This window comes from Alosa sapidissima, chromosome 8 (assembly GCF_018492685.1).
Source record: "Alosa sapidissima isolate fAloSap1 chromosome 8, fAloSap1.pri, whole genome shotgun sequence".
In the NCBI taxonomy this organism is placed as follows: Eukaryota; Metazoa; Chordata; class Actinopteri; order Clupeiformes; family Clupeidae; genus Alosa; species Alosa sapidissima.
This window is the reverse complement of record NC_055964.1, coordinates 6844790-6869533: the sequence shown is the minus strand read 5'-3', so window position 1 is coordinate 6869533 and position 24744 is coordinate 6844790. Positions and strand designations below refer to the sequence as shown.

General features: G+C 42.8%; 3 protein-coding genes and 1 long non-coding RNA gene across 5 annotated transcripts in view; 1 reads left to right on the top strand and 3 right to left on the bottom strand.

Moving 5' to 3' along the window:
- LOC121714755 (oxysterol-binding protein 2-like) overlaps positions 1–24744 on the bottom strand; it is a 765489-nt gene that overhangs the window by 524172 nt on the left and 216573 nt on the right. The window lies entirely within an intron of this gene.
- On the top strand, positions 137–22069 carry acsl2 (acyl-CoA synthetase long chain family member 2). The gene is made up of 21 exons (XM_042099802.1): positions 137–254; positions 6309–6547; positions 7107–7221; positions 8021–8085; positions 9608–9709; positions 10391–10490; positions 10638–10816; positions 11168–11200; positions 11774–11825; positions 12918–12991; positions 13469–13546; positions 14626–14760; positions 15761–15895; positions 16141–16236; positions 16441–16513; positions 17987–18075; positions 18219–18335; positions 18510–18653; positions 18993–19094; positions 19397–19468; positions 21073–22069. Exons 2-21 carry the CDS (start codon positions 6311–6313, stop codon positions 21211–21213), a joined length of 2139 nt encoding a protein of 712 aa, XP_041955736.1. The 5' UTR covers positions 137–254; positions 6309–6310; the 3' UTR covers positions 21214–22069.
- LOC121714780 lies at positions 14626–20138 on the bottom strand. Its single transcript, XR_006033432.1, has 3 exons — positions 20042–20138; positions 18645–18646; positions 14626–14636 (listed from the first exon to the last, which is right to left on the bottom strand). It is a non-coding gene; the product is annotated as an uncharacterized LOC121714780 (long non-coding RNA).
- bin3 (bridging integrator 3) overlaps positions 22434–24744 on the bottom strand; it is a 45959-nt gene continuing 43648 nt past the window's right edge. For both annotated transcript variants that reach the window (XM_042099837.1, XM_042099838.1), the window contains one exon: positions 22434–24506. In XM_042099837.1, the coding sequence (XP_041955771.1) occupies positions 24360–24506 (147 nt within the window). In that variant the 3' untranslated portion in view covers positions 22434–24359. The remainder of the gene's footprint in view (positions 24507–24744) is intronic.

The following is a 24744-nucleotide window of genomic DNA, read 5'->3' as shown; positions in this document are numbered from 1 at the left end:
ACAGCGGACAGACAGAAGAGGCGATAAAGTCACCAAGTTATCGTCTCGCAACGTTAACCTTACCTAGATGTCACCATCACCATTCACAGCTTTTCTGTGGTGCAATAATCAGGGCCATGCCTCTCGAGAGGCGGGGGGAATAAGGGCGGTGTTTAGGGGCGCACTGTGGCACTGCAAACCGGTGGGATTTTTTTCTGAAGTTTGGAAGGAGGAAAGCAAAGTTTGAGAAGACGGGTGACCTAGATTTTACTCAGGTAAGACTGCTCTGACTATGTTTTCTCATCGAAGATCTTATCTAAAATTTTGTTATAGCGAGGGGTTGAAAAAGTCAAGAGTTATGGAAGTTACTCGGTGGGCTATTGGTTTTCTTTTTGTGCGTTCTGCAGATTTCGCTGTGCGGGCTCTGTTGTTCCATTCATTCAGTTAGTCGCATGGCATTTCATGACAGACTGGAGAATGCTGGCTATATCTCTTAGCCTACCGGCACGGTAATATGGCAATTATTGTAGCAGTTTAAGGTAGGCTTTTAGGACAGGGACAGCAAAGTCGAAGGGTGTTCCATACTAGACAATAACGTAATAATTTAATTACAATGCGCACTTAAAGTTAATAAGCTAAACATAAATAATTTGCAGTTACCATCGTCATCAGTGCGATGGGGATGTTTTTGTTTTGTATGTGTAAAGAACAGTCAGCCTACTGTTGAGTACTACAATAGAATAAGGAGCAGTTGTTAAATCTTCATTTGGAGCAGAGCTCGCACACGTTATTGTGGTAGGACCTGCTCTGTTTTTAGTTTGTTTTGAGGGCGTACGCATAGCATGATCATGGGGTTTGAATTTGCAGACAGCATGTCAAAAACCCAGGCGCACCGAAGTTTTCCTTTAGGAATGCACCAGTCTAGGCAAGAACAGAGGTATCGTTTGCCCTGTGGGTAGTAGACACCCCTGAAATATATCTGTGACGGCGTGGAGAAGTATCCAATGTGTCCAGACACGCTGAGCAAGTGAAGTAAGGATGTGTACAGAAACACACTGGAATGATTTGCAGTTGGCGTTATGCAATAGCTGCTTTTTTGTTCTCATGGATGGACAACTGTCCTAGACACATACTGTACCTACACCACTTACAACACACCTTCATCATAGATCTACTTATTCAAAAAGATTGAGTTAGTTTCTAAAGTAGGCTATAATCAGATGCATATATTCTGCTCAGGCAAATACACCAAAACAAACAGTATCAGACCTAGATCATGAACCAGTCTTTGTTGATCACCATCAAAACATACCAAAGCCCTTACTCCTGCAAAGACCATAGTCATTCTGACCAGAAGACACTCCATTTTCCACAGCCCTGGGTCAGTCCATCTTGTGACACGTTGTTCCTCTACTTTCTTCCTGATACCATCGCTCCCCTTCCAAAACCCTCTCATTTGTGACTGCCCCATGTTCTTCACGCTTCATTTGGGGACCACAACCGACAGCCCTGAGAGCTCATCTCTCTCTCTCTCTCTCTCTCTCTCTCTGTATATCTGTCTGTCTTTCTGTGTGTTCTCCTCTCACTAATTCATTTGCACACTGGTTTTGTTTTTTCCTCTCTGGTTCTGTTATGCAGGTGTATTCTCCCATTCCCTTTGTCTGTCTTGAGTTCTGTGTTACAGACTGTCTGTACGTCTGGGTCTCTATCTCTGTCTCTCTCTCTCCGTCCTCCTCTGCTTTCTATCTCTTCTCTCCTGTGCATTTGTAATCTGTAATTCAGCATGCAACATCAGAGCTGGAGTTTTGTGTGTTTTCCACATCTGTGTGACTGGGACTCGCTGTCATTATGACAGTTTTTTTTCTGTAATTGTGCAGTGCTAGAAAGTAATTCCATCAGAGTTAAAGCAAAACATTTGTTGATTCAGAACTGCTGCCTACAGATCATTGTAGTGTCAGCTTTACTACAGGCTACAAAAGGTAGTGGCTCAGACATAGAGTTGAAATAAGACTTCACTTTATGTAGAAAGTTGATTTGTTGGTACCAGAAATTCTATATCACTATCTTTCTCCCATAGCAGCTAGGTAATTCAATTCAATTAAAAAAAACTTTATTTATCCCCGAGGGGCAATTTTCTCTATGCAGGCATAGTGACATAAGACATGACACAACATATAAGACAGGACAAAAGAAAGAACAGGACAGACAGGAGTGTAAGGGGGGGGTGGAGCATATTAAAGTTCAAAAGGTGAATAGCCTCAAAAGTAAAGGTGGCCTTCTTCCTGTTAGTCCTAGCCAGAGGTCAGCGCAGACACCTGCCAGAGGGCAGCCTATCAAAAACTCTGTGTAGGACATGGGTGGAGTCTGAAGATGCAGTTGGCTTTCCTTAATGTTGCCTTGTCGTGCAGTGATGTCAGAGGCTGAAGAGGGTGGCCAATGGTTTTAGAACATGTGATTACAATGCTCTGAAGGTGTTTCTTATTTTTGACTGAGAGGGAGTGAAACCAGCACATGGATGAAAAGGTAACATTTCAGTAATGAAGACACACAGTCAAATGGTCAGGTTTAAAGTTCAGAGATAATTGAAATTGGTCAAAGATGGGCTACAACCAGTTCTGTGAGCAGGTGCTAGATTATAGCCTACATTTGACCTGTTATTTACCACACAGTAAATGTCACTCATGCTGATGTTATTCCACTTCCATGAATAGCACTTGTTTTCCAAAAGGACTGAGCATTGGTGGAAAATCACAAAGATTATACCATTAAGGCTTATTATGTTATTATACTGCTTGTAGTTTTTTGATGGATTAAATTAGTACAGCATTCCTGGTGATTTGGAGAGAACTTGCTAAGTTTCAGCCAAGTTTCACCACAAACTGTTTCCAGTCCAAAAAATCTCTCTCACTGATGTTTTTTCCTCCTCAACCCATTACTTCCTTGTTATGCAAGTGATGTTTCTGTTTAAAGATGTATGGTATCAAGACATTGCCCAGACAAGTAAAGAACAACCACCTTTTGTGGAAATATACAAGCTATGCTGGCAAATACGAGTGAAAGATCTCTGGTCAGGTACTCACCATGGCACTGAATAATTTGACTTTGGTGGTCATTTTTGATTATTGTCAAAATAAGTTAGGACTTCAATATTAAGGCAATAGATTGATTGAGGTAACTCTGATATAACATCTGATGAAAGGACAGATTCAACACAGTTGACTGCCCCCAATTGTCTGTCTCCTCTGCTCTTTATCTTTATGGGTCAATGCACAAAATTCCACTTTGCTTTTTCTTTTCTCTCTCCAGAAAATGTTTTGTGTCGAAGGCCACTGCGGGCACATCTAACATCACACACCAAATGCAGACTGTCAGCCATGTTTGTGCCATTTTTGTTCTGATAACTGGAAAAAGCTAATCCATTTACTGCATGCTTAAGAATGGACCCCGCACCCCCACCCACTATTTGGCAGGGAACGTCCCTACCCAGCAGTGTATGTCTCAGTATTAGGTGGACACTGTGTCTCTCATAACCACACATAGCCTGTTATCAGACTAAAAGAGCCGCGATGATGTTTTCTTAGTCTGTAGAGTATAGTTTTGTTTGCAGAATTTTCAACAAACACCTTTGGCTCACGTAGCTTGGCTTATTTAGCTGAGTTAATGAAGCAGATGCCCCAGGCTGGGGGTAATTGAAAGCAGGTTCTTCAGAGCTGTAAAGAAGCTCCAGCAGTGTTGCCCATGTTGCTGCCATTTCCTTCCTTACGACGTTGGGGCCTTTCATGTGCGCTGATGTGTAAGTGCTAGCCTACAGACCTACAGGTCAGAGGTTGAGATATAGAAAAAAATGTCAAACAAAATGCACTGTCTCCTAGAACAATAGCAAATGGCTCTGTTGGTACTAAAGGTACAGATGTAGTCGATATTTTTTCTTTATGGGTGTGATAACTTATAGCCCTACTTTAGACACCCATAAGCTACCATAAGGTTTATGTAAGAACCTGTAGGTTAGAGAGTGATTGAGCATGTAAATCTGCCACTGTGATTTAGATATGTGGGCTAGTTCATTTGGTCTAGCGGTGAAGGATAGCCTCTGTCTCAATTCCTTTCTTTGTCCTCTCTCTGCTCGCAAGTAAGTGCCAGGACTGCACAATAGTTCCTGTCTGCCTGTGACAATGGCCTTTATGAATGGTGTGTGTGTGTGTGTGTCTGTCTTTGTGCTGGTACCTCCATCCAAAAAACACCACAGAGGGGGAATCCTGTCTTGTCAGTAAACCATAATTACTTTCAGATGCCATCTTTTAAAAGCTCATTTATATCGCTCTCTTAGAAGTCCCCCATGCATGTCAATAGGAGTCCCACCCCCTCTCCCAACCTTAAAACTCCGCTAGCCAGCAGAACATGGGTATGGAATGTGCAGTGGTCCACTTTCTTATGTAGATTGTTTTAAAAAGGACTGGTTGCTCTTCATGTTGCATGAGTATTTTTTATTTATTTATTTTAAGTGGCGCTTTGTGTGTCTTTTTTTTTTTTTTTTACTAATGAGGCATTTCCTTGGTGTTCTAAATGCCTCAACAGACATCTGTTGTTCTTGGTTTACGTTTTGTGTGTGCCTCTCATCCAGGTTTTTGATGTTGGGGGAGGGAGAAGTTATGACGAGGGAGAGGAGTCTGTGATGAATGCTGGCACGGCACCATCATTAGCGTTAGCGCTAAAGTCCCCCCGTTGCCGGCTGGTTTGGCAGTGAAGAGGGAGAGGTGACATCACTCGCTTTATTCCCTTCACTTTTACAAGGGGGGGGAAGTGGGTGAGAGGTTGAGGGGAGAGAGGAGAGGGTGTGTGTGTGTGTGTGTGGGGGGGGGGGGGGGGTGATATAGTGGAGTGAATTCCATTGACTAAAAGAAAGGGATAGAGAAAATGAAAGAGGGAGTGAGGGAATGAGAGAGGGAGAGAGAAAGAGAGAGAGAATGGAATAAAGGAGAGGGAGGGAGGGAGTAGAGCACAAATGGCTGGGGGAAAGAGAATCCCAGCACTTGGAAATGGGTGAAAGAAAGTTCCAGGGGGACTGCAGAATGGGTGGGTAGATTGTGCAGATTTAATTGCGTAGCAGGCCTCTAAATCACGCACACACACACACACACACACACACACTCGGACACACACACACACACTCTCTCTCTCTCCCTCCTTCTCAGAGACACATACACAGGCATTCACTCCCAACCCACACATACACAAACATAAACACAAACATATGTACGCACAGTCTCCCACAAACACACACTCATCATGGACACATGCACATGCATTCATTCACTTCCACCCTACACACATAAACACCAACACAAACATACAAACATACATATGCACACATTCTCTCCCTCTCTGGCACAGTTGCACAAGCTGGTCAATGGGGCGACTCGATGGTCCTCCCCCTCACCCCATCTCCCCACCCCGATACGAAACGTGCCTACTGTACACCCTCCATGTCTCCCTCTCTCCCTTTCTCTTTCCCCCTCTCCCCCTCTTTCTCTCACTTCTTTTTCACATCCGCCTCTATCCAGTCCCTCCATCTCTGGTTGCTTGTGTGCTGGCCAGGGTAACGTATGGCCGGTAGTAACCCGAACGCCTGTTCCCAGTCAGCCAATCAGGGCCTCTGGCGTGCGTCATGGCCGGAGCACGGTGTGTTGTGTGGCCGTGGGACTCACAGAAGTCTGCTGCTCTCTCTTCCGGTTCATCAGGGTTGTGTGATGCTCTCTTTCATAAAGCCTTGTGTAAGGCTTTCTTCTTTGTTTGTTGCATAATAATACACCCCCCCTCCCCCACCCCTTGTAAGACACATTTTCCTAATTCTGTCTGCTCCCTTGATGCTAGAATAATTTGTTTGATTTGAGTTTGATGTGTCAGCTTGTGGCATTTGTACTTTAATGAAGTGTTGTGTGGGAACTGGGTTGAGACTTGCAGATGTATGTTCTCCAAGACAGACTGGCAGAGATGTGGTATGGAATTATGAATTCCTTTGCCTCAGCTTGATCTATACAAACGTGTCTGTGCTATCTGTTATGTCTCTGGGTACAAATATAAATAGGCCCCATAATCATTGAAATAAACCGTAATTGTCTTCATGGATTAACATACAAAGTATGAATTAACTATGTAATTCTTTCTCGCCGTCTTGATTCACTTCCACTTTTTCTTTCATTTCTTCACACTCCCTCCATCTGACTCCACTGATTCATTCATTCGTTCGTTCGTTCGTTCATTGGTTCATTGGCTCATTCGTTCGTTCTCTCCATCTCCATGTGCCTCTGTTCCTCCTCTTCCTCCCCCAGCCATGCACATTCAGGAGTGGTTGCGCTCCCTCCGCGCCGGAGGGGCAGAGCAGGTGGAGGTGGAGGACCTGCGGAGCCTGCTGCCCTCCCTGCCGTCCCTCTCCTCGCTGTCCCTCTCCTCCCTCTCCTCCCTGCTGGGGCTGGGCGCCCTGGCCTCCCTCACCGCCTACTGGCTCGTCACCCGCCCACGGGCCATCCGCCCACCCTGCGACCTCCACGCCCAGTCCGTCTCTGTGCAGGTGAGTGGGTGTGTGAGAGAGAGAGAGAGAGAGAGAGAGAGAGAGATTGTATGAAGGTAGGAGGGAGAGTGGGAGTAGTCGAAAATACAGAAGCCAAAACACTGGCCACGCTGTGTATGTAAACAAACCTTTTCTATAAAGTATAGAGTCTTCTTGTTTCTCTGTGTTTACGTCTTTATGAAGTACTGTGCAGTCCACTGCTTCTTTGCAACCAACAGACAACAACAAAGCATCTGGAAATGTGTTGCCATGTGTCTTGCAGAAATTGCATCACTAAGTGAGAAAAAAAAAGTTGGATGTGGAGATGGAAAGACCAATGGGAAAGTGAGAGTGCTTTAGTTTGAAGAAAAATCAAGAACATTTTAAAAGCCTCTCCTGGTCCCCAAACAACTTGTGTGCTGCTCCCAGGCAGGTGGCTAAGAGGGAAAATAGAACACATCTGAAACTGTTCCTCTCACTTCCTCAATCAAGATTGCCTTAGACAATGTAGTGATGAGGGGATGTCAACCATTATTGTGTGTGTGTGTGTGTCTGTGTGTGTGTCTGTGTGTGTAATTAGGGAGACCCCAGCTGCAGACGTTCTGCCCTGCTTCCAGATGACAACCTGCTGGACTTCTACTTCGAGGACACAAAGACGGCGTATGACATGTTTCAGAGGGGCCTGCGGATAGCAGGTGATGGACATGCCCGGCTTCCTGTGACACTCTGTCACAATGATCTCCACTGTCTTACTTTAACAAAGCCTGCAGACATTCATGCAAAGTTCTCCACCTGTGTCAATAGTTAATGGAACATTACTTTTCCTTGTCATTTTCTCAGACATAAAAGTTATTGGTAATATTCATTACATTCAATACGTGATGCACTGGTGAAGAAAACTCTTACCCAACTGAATACGTCATGCTCCCCTTGGAATTGTACAGTTGGATACTACAGTAATGTAATATTCCTAATAGCTATTGCTGTGATGTATAGCTTAAGATTCTAAAGAGACACTGCTCTCCCTGTACATTTAAGTGAAGTAGAGCCTCGTGTACATTGCCACCTTATTAAATACATCACTCCTCACGACAGTCTTAATTTTAGCGCACATCCACACTTAATTTCAGCGCACATCCACACTTAATTTCAGCGCACATCCACACTTAATTTCAGTGCACACCCACACTTAATTTCAGTGCACATCCACACATTCCACAGAGTAACAGTGCCGAATATATGTAACCTCCTGGTATGCTGGCCTACTATAGATAGGTATATATACCGCACCTCAGAAAGAGCTGTAACAGTATGCTACGTTCAGTGGAGTGAGACATTCTCTCGAGTCCTCTAGAGTACACAAGGGGTCGAGACCTGAACCTGGGTCTGTCCGCACAAGTGTGTTATCGGACTGATCTGTTGCCCTACACAGCTACTCGACATGAGTGTGTTATCTGACTGAAATATATATACATATTTTTTTCCATGGTCCAGGGGATGGCCCTTGCTTGGGCTACAGGAAACCTGGGCAGCCGTACGAGTGGATCTCTTATACTGAGGTGAGACAGCGGTCCTGTCAGCTAAAGAGAAGACTGATCCATGAAGAAATGTAACAATGTAGAGATCTCTAAGCCAGTATTTACAAAGAATCTTAAGGCTAAATAGCTCTTAAGTGGAGAATTTAGAGAAACTAAAAATGATGGGTGTAGTCTTGAATTTAGAACCTCTCATTTTTTTGACTGAGAGGAATTCACTAAGAATTAAAGTGCTAAAACTAGCACCTACGTCTGGAAGAGCTTAGAAGTACTTGACAGGACTCTTTACTCATTAAGATCAATTCACAAATGATTGTAAAGCAGTAGTTTGTATCATTCCACATCGCAATGTTTTGACATTTCGTAATATTGTCTTGGAAATCAAATTTAGTTACTTCCTTTAGATGCATCATCACACACATCATGACTCATACAGATGATACATTGATTATGATGCATACACTGGAAATAATTAAAAACATTGCAAAGATACTGTGTCAATTACATTTCATTTGTAGCCTGCCCTTTTTATTTATTTATTTATTTATTTATTTATTTATTTATCTATCTATCTTTATAGATAAATGCATATCTATATCTATATTCATCTCTTGTCCTTCACAATACTCATGTAGCGCATGTCTACTCACCGGCTCAGACCTGTCACTCATTAGCTAATCACTGAAGTTACTGCAAGCAAGCTTGTGCATGAGACTTTATGACTTGTCGTTTTTCCTTTCTAAAAGTTGCTCTCAGCAGCTTTGTGAAAAGGTTGCAAGACAAAACTCTTAGTTTGAAAACGAAAACTTGTATTGTGATTTAGGAGTACTCTTAGCGGTAAGATAAAATGCTTTGTGAAAACGGGCCCTAATCTACTAAATGACTACTAATGGCAAGTGGAGATGATGAATGGTGCTAATTTTGTCCTCCACACATACATCTATCAGTAGCACTGTGCACACACCGCATCCACCCAGATGGTCTCATTTCATCCAGAGCCTTTCACAGTCAGTGGAATGTCTTAAACCTGTTTGGATGATAGTCTAACTTTTACAAATGAGATGAGTGGAGATATATTTATATTTATAGCCAAACCTTTACGAATGAGATGAGTGGAGATATATTTATATTTATAGCCTTTACGAATGAGATGAGTGGAGATATATTTATATTTATATTTATAGCCTTTACGAATGAGCTGAGACACAACAGTGTATGTTGCACACAAATGTTTACAAAATATTTAGACAGCTTCTATGATAAAAAGTGTAAATCTAAATGTAATCAGGGTCCGAGTTATCACCAGCATGTGTATACATACTGAGCTCTGTGGTTGGTCTAACTGTTGTTGGGTTCAAATATAGACAGATTTGTATCATTTTCAAAAAAGTCTGTATCAACCCAGGGACTGTATAATGAGGTGTCTAATGGTGTCCTGGGCAGTAGCTGGTGAATGGTCTGCTGTCTGACCTTGTCACAGTCAGTGCAATGGGTCTGTCTGTGACGTTGTCACTGAAGTTGTGTCTCTCTGTGTCCCATGGCGCAGGTGGCAGAGCGGGCACAGGTGCTGGGCTCGGGGCTGCTCGCCAAAGGCTGCCAGCCCAACCCCAAGCAGTTTGTGGGCATCTTTGCACAGAACAGACCTGAGGTAAACATGCTTAATACACAGACGTGCACACACACCCACAGATGTGCACACACACACACAGACGTGCACACACAGACACACACAGACACAGACGTGCACACACAGACACACACAGACACAGACGTGCACACACAGACACACACAGACACAGACGTGCACACACAGACACACACACAGACACAGACGTGCACACACAGACGTGCACACACAGACACAGACGTGCACACACAGACGTGCACACACAGACACAGACGTGCACACACAGACACACACAGACACACACAGGCGTGCACACAAACACAAACATCTCCGCTCCTTCCCCACAGTCTTCGTGTATTTAAGCCCTCATGCATTTAAGTATTTATCCTAAATTGTTCAAAATGTATTTCATGTATTTGGTAAGGACTTCAGGTTTAACGGCATACATATAGGCTTCAATGTAGCTAATCTCACTGCTACTACTGAATATGGCAGGGACATAATGAAGTTCATACAAGTGTAATCTAAACAAAGCCTGATGTTCTGGTCTCATTGCTCATAACTGAAGAATGTGGGTGGTGACTGACTTACCTTATGAATATGTTGTCGATGTTAACCATTGCAAGACATCCAAACTTCGTCAGTCATAATGGCGCCGGTCCTGTCTAACAGTGGTTTTCTTTCCCCCTCTGCTGGCTGCAGTGGGTTATTGCAGAGTTGGCATGCTACACCTACTCCATGGCAGTAGTGCCACTCTACGACACTCTGGGTGTAGAGGCGATGGTGCACATTCTTGACCTGGGTGAGTGAAAACAACAACAACAACAACATTCTTTTGTTCAGTCAGTGATGGTTGAGAATGCTTTTAAGTACCTGCATAGAAACCTGGGTTTAGACACTACATAGCTTTATTTTGAAACCACCTTCCCTGCCTCTCTCGGTCCAACAGCTGAAATCACGCTGGTCTTATGTGACAAAGAGGAGAAGGGGATGGCCCTGTTGGCCAATAAGGAGAAGGGTCTGACCCCCACGCTCTCGTGCCTGGTGCTCTTCAACAGCTTCAGTGAGGCCCTGGTGCAGCGGGCACAGAAGTGCGGGGTGGAGGTCTTACAGCTGGAGCAGCTCATGGTGCGTGACAACAGCCACATGGTTGCCATCTCCACATAATAATAGGCCATGATGTAGTCCATCAATGTCCATAATATGGAACATGAGGTTACGTAGCGTATTGCTGCGAGGTCAGAGATTCTGTAATGCTTTGTATAGTACATAAAGTGCAGTCAGTAAGCTTCAGTTCCAAAAGGCTACTAAAGCCCCCAGTGCTCTTCCACTGGCCTTTTAATAACCTAAGTAGAAGGTACACTCTAAAATTATTTTGATATTTTTGTATTATTAGTTTCTTTTCATCTGCAGCCTAATTACAGTAAACAGGATTCTTAATGTGTTTGTGCTTGTTGACTCGCTTACTTTGCCTTTCAGGATTTAGGACGACAGAATCTTCAAGCCCCTGTGGTGAGTTCCTGTTTATACATTTGAAAAACAGTCCATGTCCAATGTGTGCACACTTGTGATAGTATCTACTGTATCTACCAATATGGTCTCAGTGCTTTTCAGTACAGCATCCATAAAGTGAATGTACATGTACACCAAGGTGAATTAAACTGAATGATTGAGTATTTAGTTAAGAACTCATAGCAGTGTCCATCTGTAAGCAGAGACGTGTCTCAGATTATCTGTTAGAACACAAAGCCAGCAAATGCAGTTCAAAAACAGTTCAATCAAGCAGTTCAGTCTCACAACTTAGTCACCCAGTCTTGCTAATTGAGGCTATACAAAGGATGGCGTTGGTTGGATATGTGAAAATATGCAGGCTAAGTGGTAGTAGACACCACCAGCAGAACTCCTTTAAATCCACTTCTCGGATTGTGAAGTGATTATTCCTGGTGTTTCCGCAATTAGCTTAACACTGGTTGGTAGGCATGCCTGTCTGTTGTGGCTTCCTTTAACAATGTCACGTTGACTGGTGTATTTTTCAGCTACTGTTTGTAAGTGCCACTGACGGCATGTCATGTTTATTCCTTGCAGCCTCCCCAACCCCAGGACCTGGCTGTGGTCTGTTTCACTAGCGGCACAACAGGTCAGACACACACACACAGACAGACACAGACAGACGCAGACACACACAGACAGACACACACAGACAAACACACACAGTCGTTAGAACATACTCCCAAAACATTATAAAAGTGTCACTCTGTAGTTGTCCATCTCCATTGAAGATCCACGCTCCATATTGAAACCAGTATTTTCATTAAAGCTCTCTAATGCTTTTTGGCTGCCATCTTTCTTGTCTCATAATTTAGAACAAATGAGAATTAATATGGTCTATCTGACATAAAATAATATGATTTGGTGCAAAATGAGAATATATATTTTCATAGAATGGTGGTCATTTGATTCTGGATATTCAATCATGTTTTTTCCCCTCAAAAGTACCCTTGGACATTGTTAATTCTGAGGTGGAGACATTACTCCTCCAGGAAAGGTTGTGTCTAGGCAGGACCTTTTCCACACAAAGGAGCTTGTTATTAAGAGCTGTGCTAGTGTAGTAGCTAAAGAACTTGGCATTAGTAGTGGGTTCGATTCCCGGTTGCCATCGTTGTGTCCTAGAGCCCTAAGTTGCTCTAGGGAGACTGACCTTCTGCAATTGGTATCTGGACGTCGTTTTGGATAAAAGCCTCAGCTAAACATAAATTAATAAATGAAATGACGAGTTCAAAGCTCCTGGCCCATAGGCCTCCAAAAGCACTCTGCAGAGAGCCCTTCAGGTAGGGTCCTCGCATGGGAATAATGTGAGGCACTGAGCTAGTTTGTGTTCTTCAGAAGGGGAGCATTTTTGCCATCATGTGTGTTCGCTGTGTGCTGTGTGTGTTTCACTAATTCACGGATTGGGATAAATGCAGAGACCAAATTTCCCTCACGGGATCAAAAGAGTATATATACTTACTTACTTACTTATCAGCAGACCTAAGGAATGGACAGGGAGTGAGGACGGCAGCTTTCAAAACATTCACAAAAGATAGTTGAGGACCAAGCACTGGATATGCTGCCATGCACCACACACTTTCTCGGTCAGTCAGGACTCGATGGTGCAGTCAGTCATGGTTGGCAGACGGGAGAAGGTTTAGATGTCACATTCACCACCTAACATTCTCCGTTGTTCTCCTAGGAAAGCCCAAGGGAGCCATGATCACACATGGGAACATAGCCTCCAACACGTCCTCAGTCATCAAGATTCTGGAGGTCAGTAAGGCCTTCTTCAATACACATACACACACACACACACACACACACACACACACACTCTCTCTCTCTCTCTCTCTCTCTCTCTCTCTCTCTCTCTCTCTCTCTCTCTCTCTCTCTCTCTCTCTCTCTCTCTCTCTCTCTCTCTCTCTCTCTCTCTTCTCTCTCTCTCTCACACACTCGCATTTACATTTCATCTTGTTAATTCTGTCATGTTTTAGTCTCAACCACTTTCTCATTTCATTCTCCCATTTCTCTCTCTCTCTCTCTCTCGGTGCATTTTGATAAGGATAGATTAGACACTTAATTGTCCTTGTAAATTACAAATTGCCACTTATTCACTCAGAGAAGAAGTATAGCAAGGAAAATTGCTTTTGCGAGAGCTGAATTGTTTATTGAATTTCCCATTGAAATTCTCCCCCTTGCCCCATTTCATGGCCTCCTTTGTGCAATTGGTTTGTTTCCGCCTCCTTACAGGGCTACTTTGTGATTCGTCAAGAGGATGTGTCAATCTCGTACCTGCCCTTGGCTCATATGTTCGAGCGCATGATACAGGTAAACTCGCCGACCTCTTATTTTCTCAGCTAATTGTGTTTTTTATCAGTTGAACTATAACCACCATAGTCAATATGTGCACAGATGGTAATAAAAGGGCAGTTTTTGTGGAGCGGTTAAGCTCAAATTTTCATAACAGTTGATCATTTTATGATAAAAGCCTCAAATTTGGTAGAGAAACTCAACACAAAGGGGGTCTGATCACATTTAGAATCGTAGGCACCTTGGATTCGGCCCCTGGGGGCCGACAAATATCGATTTTACTAGGTGGAAAAGGATAGAAAAAAGAAATTAACAACTAATAAAGTTACATATTTTACCATAAATCAATTTAAAAAATAATTCAGTCAAAAGAAATAGGTTTAAAGTTTAAACTGTATTCATGGGTTTCCCACAGACACACCTGGTAGTTTCCCACCTCTGGTCTGGGGTTATGCAAGCGGTTCTAATGAACTCAGGGGAGTGGAGGTGGGAAATATGCATGTTGAAGTTTGGCAGAATCCAAATTCCCTCAAAAAGCTGATGATTCGGCTGAATCTGATAACAAATATTAGGTTCGGTGCACCCCTTATTCATTATACTACACATGTGTGTAGTATCTACTATTTTTTTTTCAGTGTGCCCACACACTCCACTCACAACTATATTATTTTTTCGATTTTGTCGTAGCCGAGAAATTTCCAGTGTCGTGCCCAAATATGAAAAGTCGTCATCAGAAAGCTTTACACAACTTCTAATGGAATCAGTCCATTAATTCATCGTACAACGGACATTTGCACTACCCTACTGCACAATGGTCAATTGCACTACTCTATCCCACCCATAGTGTTTATTTATTTATTTATTTATTTATTTATTTATTTATTTACAAATGGACATACTGTAACTATAGTTATACATAGCTATATCCTACTGCTCTTCATACTATTCTTACTGCTCTGTTTTATTCTTATATGTTAAGTGAGTGTTGTACTTTGAGAGAAAAGATTAACCGGAGTCAAATTCCTTGTTTGTTTGCGCAAACCTGGTCAATAAAGCTGGGCTGATTAACCTACTGTAATGTGTTTGATGCTCTACAGGTGTCCATGTTCTGTCACGGAGCGCGGGTGGGCTTCTACCAGGGGGACATCTCTCTGCTCACGGACGACATCAAGACCCTCCGGCCCACCTTCTTCCCTGTGGTGCCACGCCTCCTCAACCGCATCTACGACAAGGTGCAGCGCCTCTACGTCAAGCCCCCCTGGCCTTACCACAAACACGCTGAGTCCAGTCAAGTTTATTTATATAGCACATTTCATACACAGAGGTCATTCAATGTGCTTTACATAAATAAAAGCAGACAGTAATAACAAATAAAAACATAAAAGGGCAATAGTGAAAGAATTGTTTAAATAGTAAAGATCATAATAATAATAATAATAATAATAATAATAATAATAAAACATAAAACGCACAAAGTAAAATAATTTAAAAATAATGAATAATTAAGTCAGCCCTGCCTGGCCTTACCACAAACACGCTGAGTCAGCCAATCCTCTATCCGATATGGATGTGAGGGTGTACGTCACTCTATTTCACAGGAGAGAAATGGTAAGGTTAAGAAATGTGTTAATAATGAAGTTAACACAGCTGTATTGCCTCTTATACAACAAGCCCCTTGGCCTTAGAGCAGCCACTCTGAGCCAGGCAGCCATCCATCTCCTGGTAGGGATGTGAAAATGCACATAACTCGATTTTACAGGAGAAAATGAGACAAGAAATACTGTGAAATGAAATTACCGTACTTTATGGCCATGTAATCATTGGGCTACAAAATAGTGTGAAGTCATCTCCGTCATCTAGTCTGGTGTGTGCGAAAGTGCGAATGCAAATAGGAAAAACGCCAGGAACTGTGTTCTAAGAGTAGCCAGTAGCCTCTCCAGCTAGTAGTTAGTAGAACTATGTTCCTAGAGCTGTTGTGTCCGAATGCACCTACTCACTCTCACTTACGCAAAGCATAGATGAGTAATTTCTGACAACAAAAGATTTTTCTACATGAGATGGATACAAGGCCTGAAACAGAAGTCTCTCACATCCTATCTAATGATATTTTCAACACTGAGATCATGTATCCTTACACTCCTTTCATTTATGTATATGCTTGCAGGCCTGTGGTATAAACATGCATGTAAACAATAGCATACTGAGAGATTGTGTGTGTGTGTGTGTGTGTAGATCATGGGCTCGGTGACATCTCCCTTCAGGCGGGCCGTCCTGCATTACGCAGTGAGAAGGAAGCAGGCGGAGCTTAGCAGTGGAGTGGTCCGCAACAACAGCCTGTGGGACCGCCTGATCTTCAACAAGATCCAGGTCAGTCAGCACAGCACACAACCAATAAACATGGAGCATAGACTGGACTGATCTATTAATCCTGAAATGTAATGGATCTATTAAAACGTTTGATCAGACTAGACATTTTAGTAGGGAGTTTGTTCAATGAAAGTGAAGTGAAGAGAAATCTTTCAATTCAGAACTGATTATTGATTATTCATTTTCTCTTTCTTTTTTCTTCTTTTCTTCCCTCCTTCCTCTCTCTCTCTCCCTCTCTGGTCTAGGCTGGACTGGGGGGTAATCTGCGTTTCATCCTGACCGCATCAGCCCCCATCTCCCCCACAGTTCTGTCCTTCCTGAGAGCAGCCTTGGGCTGTTTGGTGAGTTCACCAGCCCCAGATAGTGTGTGTGTGTGTCTGTGTGTCTGGTGTATTCGGTCTAGTGTCGATTTCAGAGTGCATGTTTTCTTTTGTGCATGGGTGAGCGGTGATGAATGAATGCTTTGTGTGTGTCTGTGTGTGTGTCTCTGTGAGTTGTTTTGAAATTCAGTCCTGATCTGAGTGTGGGGTTTTCTGTGCGGTCAGATCTTTGAGGGTTACGGGCAGACTGAGTGCACCGCTGGCTGTACCTTCTCCATGCCGGGGGACTGGAGCGCTGGTGAGAAGCACACGCCCTCTCAACATCACATGATCACATCACATGATCCTACACAGCCAATTCACTATCACACGCCCTCTCAACATCACATGATCACATCACATGATCCTACACAGCCACTTCACCATAGATATTAGAAAGCTAGATACCACATTGGGCTCCAGAACGTACAGTGCGTAAATAGCGCTGCCATCATGGTGGGGGCAACGATCCCTGGAGGCCAATGGGGAAACGGGTGTCTCTGATTGGACATCACACAGGTGTCTGATTTACAATGAAATTAGTTTAAAGGTGCAGTCAGCAGTTGTACATGATTTCAAGCCCATAACATTTTTTGTGACATTTAGCAATCATCTCACACAACCGCTAGCTGGCCATACACTGTAAAAATACCTGGTCTCTGTAGGCAGCCCAGGCTCTGAAAACTGGAAACAAAAAAGTGTGGGCAGCTTGTCCCCCAAACAAAAACGAAACCCTGCATGGAATTTCTCTGAAAATACTGAAGGGAGGGGTGAGCTACCACTCTGGTCTGTTTCATATGGCCCTTGATTAAAATATAATGTATGTTGTTTTGGACAAAAGTGTCTGTTATTGAATACAAACATAAACAAACATGTCTTCCTACGCCATTGCTGACTGCACCTTCAAATCTTGATAATGAATGGTTTGGTTGTTGTTGTTGTTGGCGTTATTGTATCTCCTGTAAGTGATTCTGCATGTGCATTTCAAAACATTGCGACGTGGAATGATACAAACAGCTGCTTTACGATTGTTTGTGAATAGGTCTTGGTGAGTAAGGAGTCCTCTTGACCATCAAGATCACATCAGAAAGAATCTCATATCACAGAAGCACTATGATCTACAATTGTAATCTCTTAGATATATATCATGATATGGGGCATCGTATGGTGCAGTCGTGGCCTACTGGTTAGGGTTAGCATCTAACCCCTCAATAAGCACCGCTGTAGCAGGCAGCTCACTGCTCCAGGTTAGTCTGTGCTTCACCTCACTGTGTGTTCACTGTGTGCTCTGTGTTCACTAATTCACAGATGGGATAAATGCAGAGACCAAATTCCTTGTATACGCAAGTATACTTGGCCTAGCAACCTGATTTACATTTACATATATATATATATATATATATATAGTATAATTGTCTGTGCAGGGCTGTAACTTTTTAATGTTACATTACATTACTCATTTAGCAGACACTTTTCATCCAAAGTCACTTACATAATGTATGTCAATTCTATTACAAGGGACTGCATTGTCCTCAGAGCAACTTGGGGTTAAGTGCATGGCTCAAGGGCCCAACGTGGAAGCCAGGAATTGAACCCACAACGTTTCAGGCTACTGCATTTCAACTCCTTTACCACTGCGATACTATTGCCAATGTTGAGCGATACAAGACCATCTGCTAACTGCTAACTGAATGCATACTGTAAGACTGATTGATGTTTGTTTGTTCCTCAGGGCACGTTGGAGCACCCCTACCCTGTGCCATGGTGAAACTGACGGATATCCCCGAGATGAATTATTACGCCAAGAATGGGGAAGGAGAGGTGAGTGCAGTCAGATTAAAGGGAAGAGAGGACACACACACACACACACACACACACACACACACACACACAGATCGAGCAAGTGTTGTAATTGGCTCATAATGTCCATACTGTCTAATCTTACTCACCTGCTGGGGTCACAGATCTGCATTCGAGGCCACAGTGTGTTTCGCGGCTACCTGAGAGATGAGGCGCGCACGGCCGAGACCCTGGACACCGACGGCTGGCTCCATAGTGGAGATGTGGGCCAGTGGCTGCCAGTGAGTCCCATTTGAGATTCTTGAGCTTTCTGTCCATTTGTGACTTGCTATGAACCTGAAGATTATGATGACATGATAATGTCATGATGAGGTGAAAGGTTAAAGGGTTTTAAAATGGTCTTCTATGTACTTTTGTTATATTATTTGAGTGTTGTTTTTACTCTCCTTTTCTAGAATGGGACTCTGCGCATCATCGACAGGAAAAAGCACATCTTTAAGCTGTCCCAAGGCGAGTACATCGCCCCTGAGAAGATCGAGAACATCTACACGCGCTGTGCCCCAGTACTACAGGTGTTTGTACATGGAGACAGCTTACAGGTATCAAGACAAACAAACTAACTAACAAACAAACAAACACACACACAAACTATGTTCTCACATTAGTACAATATGTAGAGTTGTTTTGTTTGTTATGTTGGATGAGGACGTATACCGGTAGTTAATGTAGCTCTTAAGGACGCTAAGAATGAAACCCACTGCAAGCTCAATGTAAACAACCTAAACTTTAAACTTATATGCATATTTGATAAGTGGCAATTTGAAGGTGACACTGTTAACACGGTTAAATTAATTGGGGAAACAAGCCGACACACACAGACAATATATGTATACGGTATTTACATCACAATGCATTCTGTGCTTGTTCTGTCCTCCAAGTCTCACCTGGTTGGAGTTGTGGTGCCAGACCCGGAAGTCTTCACCGATTGGGCCAAAGAGCGAGGCATTGTTGGGTCGTACGAGGAGCTTTGTCAAAATCCAGTGAGTGAGATGCTGTCACTCGGCACCTGTTTAAACCTCTAGTGATGTGTATGAATTAACTGTTAAAGACACGTGCAGCTGCTTATTTTACAGCGTGTAGAGGTGACAATCAGATGTAGCCTATGTCATGTAATATTACAATCAAACCCTAGTAAACTGTTTACTGTAAACATCTTGAGATGTACAAAACAAATGTAATTAACCATGTTGCAAAGGATGTGTGTTTGTGTTCTTTATTAGTAAATGTGTGTTTAATAAAGAGTGGTTAAAAGTGACTTGGATTCCACCCTCTTCCTCTGTAGGATGTGAAGAAGGCTGTGTTGGAGGACATGACAGCAGCAGGGAAGGAGGCGGGACTAAAGTCATTTGAGCAGGTGAGTGTAAGGATGTTTCTGGTGGAATTTTAACGCCAATAATGCCTGCGGGTTTGAGCACACTTTTTTTTTTTTTAAGAAGTTTTAAATCTACTCACCAAATTCAGAAAATATGTACATCACATCACAAGATCATGTCAGGGTCACCACTAAGGATGGCACAAGACACACCTCAGGAAGAATTGCGTTTGGCCAAGGAAAGGTTTAAAGGAGTCTTGAACATTAGGGTAGAACGGTGAAGCAATGGTAAATATTGAGAATAGCGAGAAACTATGATTAATCTGCATCCATACAATTAAGAAATTTACTTTAATAATAACCAACTAGGGGCACGATCCCAAAACCATAGTTGCTTACTAAGTTAGCAACTTAGTTGGTTGACAATGGGAAATTGCATAGCAACCAACAAAGTTGCTAACACGTTAGCAACAGGTTAGCATGTTTAAGTTGCTAACAGGTTAGCAACTATGGTTTTGGGAAACGCATCCTAGTTTATCAGCAGAGTACTCCTGTACTGAATGGTGGTGAATGAACAATTTATTATCTAGTAACTGGAACCTAAATCGGGGAGACGTATAAGTAAGTACAAGTAGGCCATATATACTCTTGATCCCATGAGGGAAATTTGGTCTCTGCATTTATCCCAATCCATGAATTAGTGAAACGCACTCAGCACAGAGTGAACACACAGTGAGGTGAAGCACACACTAATCCCGACGCAGTGAGCTGCCTGCTACACCGGCGCTCGGGGAGCAGTGAGGGGTTAGGTGCCTTGCTCAAGCTGTTCCTACTGGTCGGGGTTCGAACTGGTAACCCTCCGGTTACAAGTCCAAAGCGCTAACCAGTAGGCCACGGCTGCCCCAAGAGAGGGGAGGAAGGCACAGTAGAGTGGCAGGGGGCCGTGAGCCAAATGGCAGCTGAAAAAAGTTTTCAGCTCAATTGTATAAAACAGGGGCATTGTGATTACAAAGGTCTTTGTCAATATGAAGAACTTTCCACTGCTTTAGGTATGCAAATTCCAGGCTTACATGAGCAACTCCTAAAGTCGTTATTATCTATTTTCACATTTTAAACAGCACAGTTCATGCCTGAGCTTCGCGAAGTTCATGAGAACTTCAACCGTTGCATTTTCACTGCTTGTTAATTGTGATCATACCAGTTAATTTGAATAGATAAGACAAATTGTTTTTGGCACAGGGGCTGTACTACTATAGTAGCTAAGGAACTGGGCCAGCATACAGTAGGCTATGCTGAAAAGTTATAGGTTCCATTCCTGCCTACCACCGTTGTGCCCAAGTTGCTCTGGGGACAATGCCCCTTGCAATATACACATGAAGATAAATGTAAAATGTAAATGTTTTCCCAGAAAACTACTGCATTTTGTCAAGAACTGCCACATAGTCTGATTATTGCCCCAAGGGAATTCCAACGTTTTATAGGAACATTTTGCCTGTGTGGCAAAGGCGATGCTTTATGTACCCTTGCATGTGAAAGCTCTATCACCTTTGATAATATTTGAATCCTTTCTGTAAGAAATTTGATTGATGGATTCAAATAAAGCATTCAAATGTGTGTGTGTGTGTGTGTGTGTGTGTGTCTCTCAGGTGAAGGACTTGTACCTGCACCCGGATCAGTTCAGTGTAAGTAACGGGCTCCTGACTCCCACCCTGAAGAGCCGGCGTGTCGACCTGCGCAGAACGTTCCAAGAGCAGATCGCCCGCATGTACGGCAAAGCAGCAGCTTAGAGGACCCTGGACACACCAGCAAACTAACACACACACACACAATCTCGATGGCTTAATGTTGTTAAGCACAGTGAGCCTCTGTTTCAGTGCATGACATGGTTGTTTGCACCCTCATCTGGCCTGAGCACTTGTGTTTATCTTGTTAGCATTTTTAGCAAATCACTGTCATAGACTTCCTGCCACACTTGGGCAAAACGGAGCTCTAAAAACACTCACAAAGACACACACACACACACTCAAAAATCCAACTTTCAAAAGAATGTTGCTTAAGGTACCCTGGGGAACCAGTCCAGCAGTGGACGTGCTGTTCTTGCCCTATTCTGATTATAGCATAGCATACCTCACTGACATAACTAGAGCACAAACACATACAGTACAGACAAGGGCCTTTCTTAGCTGACCAAGAGAACGGGTTGCTCACATCCACCTCTGTTTAGAACATGGCGTGTGTGTGTGTGTGTGTGTGTGTGTGTGTGCGCGCTTCCCAGAGGTTCCCAGGCCAAGGGGTTCTGGAAGTGAGCTTAAAGGGATTGGCCCCTTGCATATCCGTCCCCCAGCATTAGGTAGAGCTCCTGTCCACAGCAGCAACATGACACATAAGGGATCTTCACTGTGACTCGTTACTATAGCTCTAGCGTTTAGCTTTATTGCAGTCCCAGCAGGAGAAGGGACCTTTTGCTCTTTTGAGAAATCTATTGTTGGAAGTGTCCAACATCTCAAAACAATCCACTGTTACTTGTTGAATCGTGTGATGGGACGGGAGTCTCCTGTGAGCGGGGCCTGATGTAATTTATGTGGGTTGTGTAATATACAGCGACTCTGTAAATGATTAAGTGAATTGTTGTAAATATGGATTGTGGGTTGGTGGGTTGGTGGGTGGGGGGAGGGAGGGATAAACAAATGACTTTAACTAATGGCCAATCATATAGGCGACTACAGGATAATGGTTTCATTTCTTAAGAGGAATAAAAACACTGTTACAGCAATGAAATATGAGGTATGTGACATTATTGGACAGATCTATATCACAAATATCCCTTTAAATGAAGCTGTGACTATTCTGGTGGGGTCTTTAGTTGGTGTAAACATTCCCTGTTCCTGTCAAGCAAGTCAATGCAACACAATGGGTCACTGCTGAGCTACAGTAATGTTCTTCATGACGCTATAGATCATAAAAGAGGGGGAAAAGCTTCATGATAAAGTATAGTACACTAGACACGTTTTAAAATGTACCCTCTTTTAATAAAAAGACACACAATTAGTTCCTACAAACACCATGTAACCAGAAGGAGTTGACTCAAAATAGGTAAGTAAAACAATTATGGCTAAATAAACACCAGTTACTCAGTCAGATGTAAGGAATGAGATGATGCAGTATGTGTTGATAATAAATCCAAACAATATTTAGGACCTCAGTGGAAAATACATTGACAAAAGAGCAAAACAGTGATTTTGCTGAGCTACAATGACCTCTGAAAATTACACAGAGGAACACAAAGGCACAATTTTGAAGAGGACATTTTCCTTAAAACATTCCAACAGTCAGAGGAGCTTTGCATGGTCAAAACAAGTCACTTCTTCATTTGGGCTTGTCTTTCCTCATACAGTGATTGACATTAGCAATTTAATTGTATAATTTCACAGGCAATATTTACAACACAGTTTTTAACATGATGTGGGGGATTGGTCCTACCGACCAAAAGGGCCTGGACTGGCACTGAAACGTTAGTGTTATGGCTGTGTAACACTATCCAAGATAAATTAGCTCTCTACTAAACAATCCTATCCATATAAAAACAAAACAGTCAAAGACAAAGAGAAAAACTATTCAAACCTTCAACAAAATAGACAGTCCTACTAAGGTGTTGCACTGCCAAGAGAGGGCGCCACAGTATTATTTTGGCCAGGATCAGGTCAGATACATTGTTGTATCCACTGAAGTGAGGATTAATTGACACTATAGCACCATACAGTAGGCCTATGTGTCCTTATAAACCAATATGGAATGCACTGCAGTGACAGGAATGGTGACTTAATGTTTAGAATTGAGCGCATCCACCACCTCAACAGTTTGACTAAGTTACAGAGAGCTGGTCTATAAACATTCTATTCTTACACAAACACATGTTTAATGTAAGAAACGGTGTAGCCTGTCACTGGATCATAACTAAAACAATGGTCATTAAAAATGTCTATTCACTATGTGTGATGTAACGGAAATGAGCGGATTAGAAGGGCCAAAATAAAACTGTTCCCTATGAAGTCCCATGCTTTCATTTTATTTTAACTATTTTAATTGATTGACATGACATTTTAACTATTTTATTTAATATGTGATCGTTATGATTATGTGAAGCACATTGGGCTACCGTTCTGTGTATAAAATGGACTATATCAATAAAACCTGACTTGACTTGAAATAAAACTATATAAAAGTGATTTAAAGATTCAAATAAACCCAGAGCAAATAATTATTCTTGCTTTATGTTTGTGCCCGTTTTCGACGCAGGTGGCAAACACAGAAGCCTACACAAGCCATTAGGGGCCACACTTCACATAAAGCATATAAAAGAAGTGACTTGCCATTAAACGGCGATTCCGGTCTTTCCGATGAGGGTTGAGATTTTTTCCCCCTCCCTTTCCCTTACAAAATGTGAACGCAAAGCCGAGCTCGAGAAGCTTTCACCGATGATGGACAATAGGGAGAAACAGCGCGTGGCTCACAAATGAGTGGGTGACCACTTCAGCACATTTTCAATGCGTGATGAGTTAAAAAAAAAAAAAAAAATCAAGTCTTTCCCAGCGCTGGCTCTGAGCCAACTTCATTGTTAGAGATGGCTTTCAAGGGGGGCTTTCTGCCTGAAACGCTTATTAGTGTTTTCTACAAGTTAAAAATTAAGAGGTTAGGCTGATGAAAAAAATTAAAATAACAAAAATCACTGCGAAATAAATAAATATGAATTTAAATACAGTGTCTGTCGAATCTGACAGTGAGCCGGACAATGACCACAGTGGTCACCTTTTCACACTAAAAAGACCAACGATTAATTCTTTGAGATAACAAACCATTCACTGGAGTGTAACAAGGCAAATGGGTGGGTAGGGGGGTATATATGAAGTCAAGACGTGCTTCCGCCGATTTCTCCTCAGTCATCCGCGACGATGGACAGTGCGCGCAGCTCGGTCAGTTTGGCCTCATTCTCCCTCTCCCTCTGCTCATCTGTGAGGCCCGCTTGGTCAATCTGATCCGTCAGGTCACTGAAGATCTTGTGCATTTCAGTGAAGTATACCACCTGAGAGAGAGAGAGAGAGCGTGAGAGTGTGTGAAAGAGATGACACGGAAAGAACCTGCCATGTGCTAAACAAAAAACAAAAAATGCCACGGCACTCGTCTCGTGCCAGCAATTACTCATCAATAGTCAAAACCTATTTGTAGAGGGCCAAACTCACAACTTTAAGCTGAAAGCCTTCTCTTACCCTTTAACCTCTCTCTAATGAGACACCTTCTTCAGGAGGGGTAGACCTCACCCG

What these genes read in the sequence shown, in the direction of transcription:
- acsl2 (XM_042099802.1), top strand. Translation starts at nt 6,311, where the DNA reads ATGCACATTCAGGAGTGGTTGCGCTCCCTCCGCGCCGGAGGGGCAGAG. An exon ending in TCAACCGCATCTACGACAAG is followed by an intron (nt 14,761 to 15,760) that starts GTGCAGCGCCTC and finishes GTGTGTGTGTAG; the next exon opens with ATCATGGGCTCGGTGACATC. An exon ending in ATGTGGGCCAGTGGCTGCCA is followed by an intron (nt 18,336 to 18,509) that starts GTGAGTCCCATT and finishes CTCCTTTTCTAG; the next exon opens with AATGGGACTCTGCGCATCAT.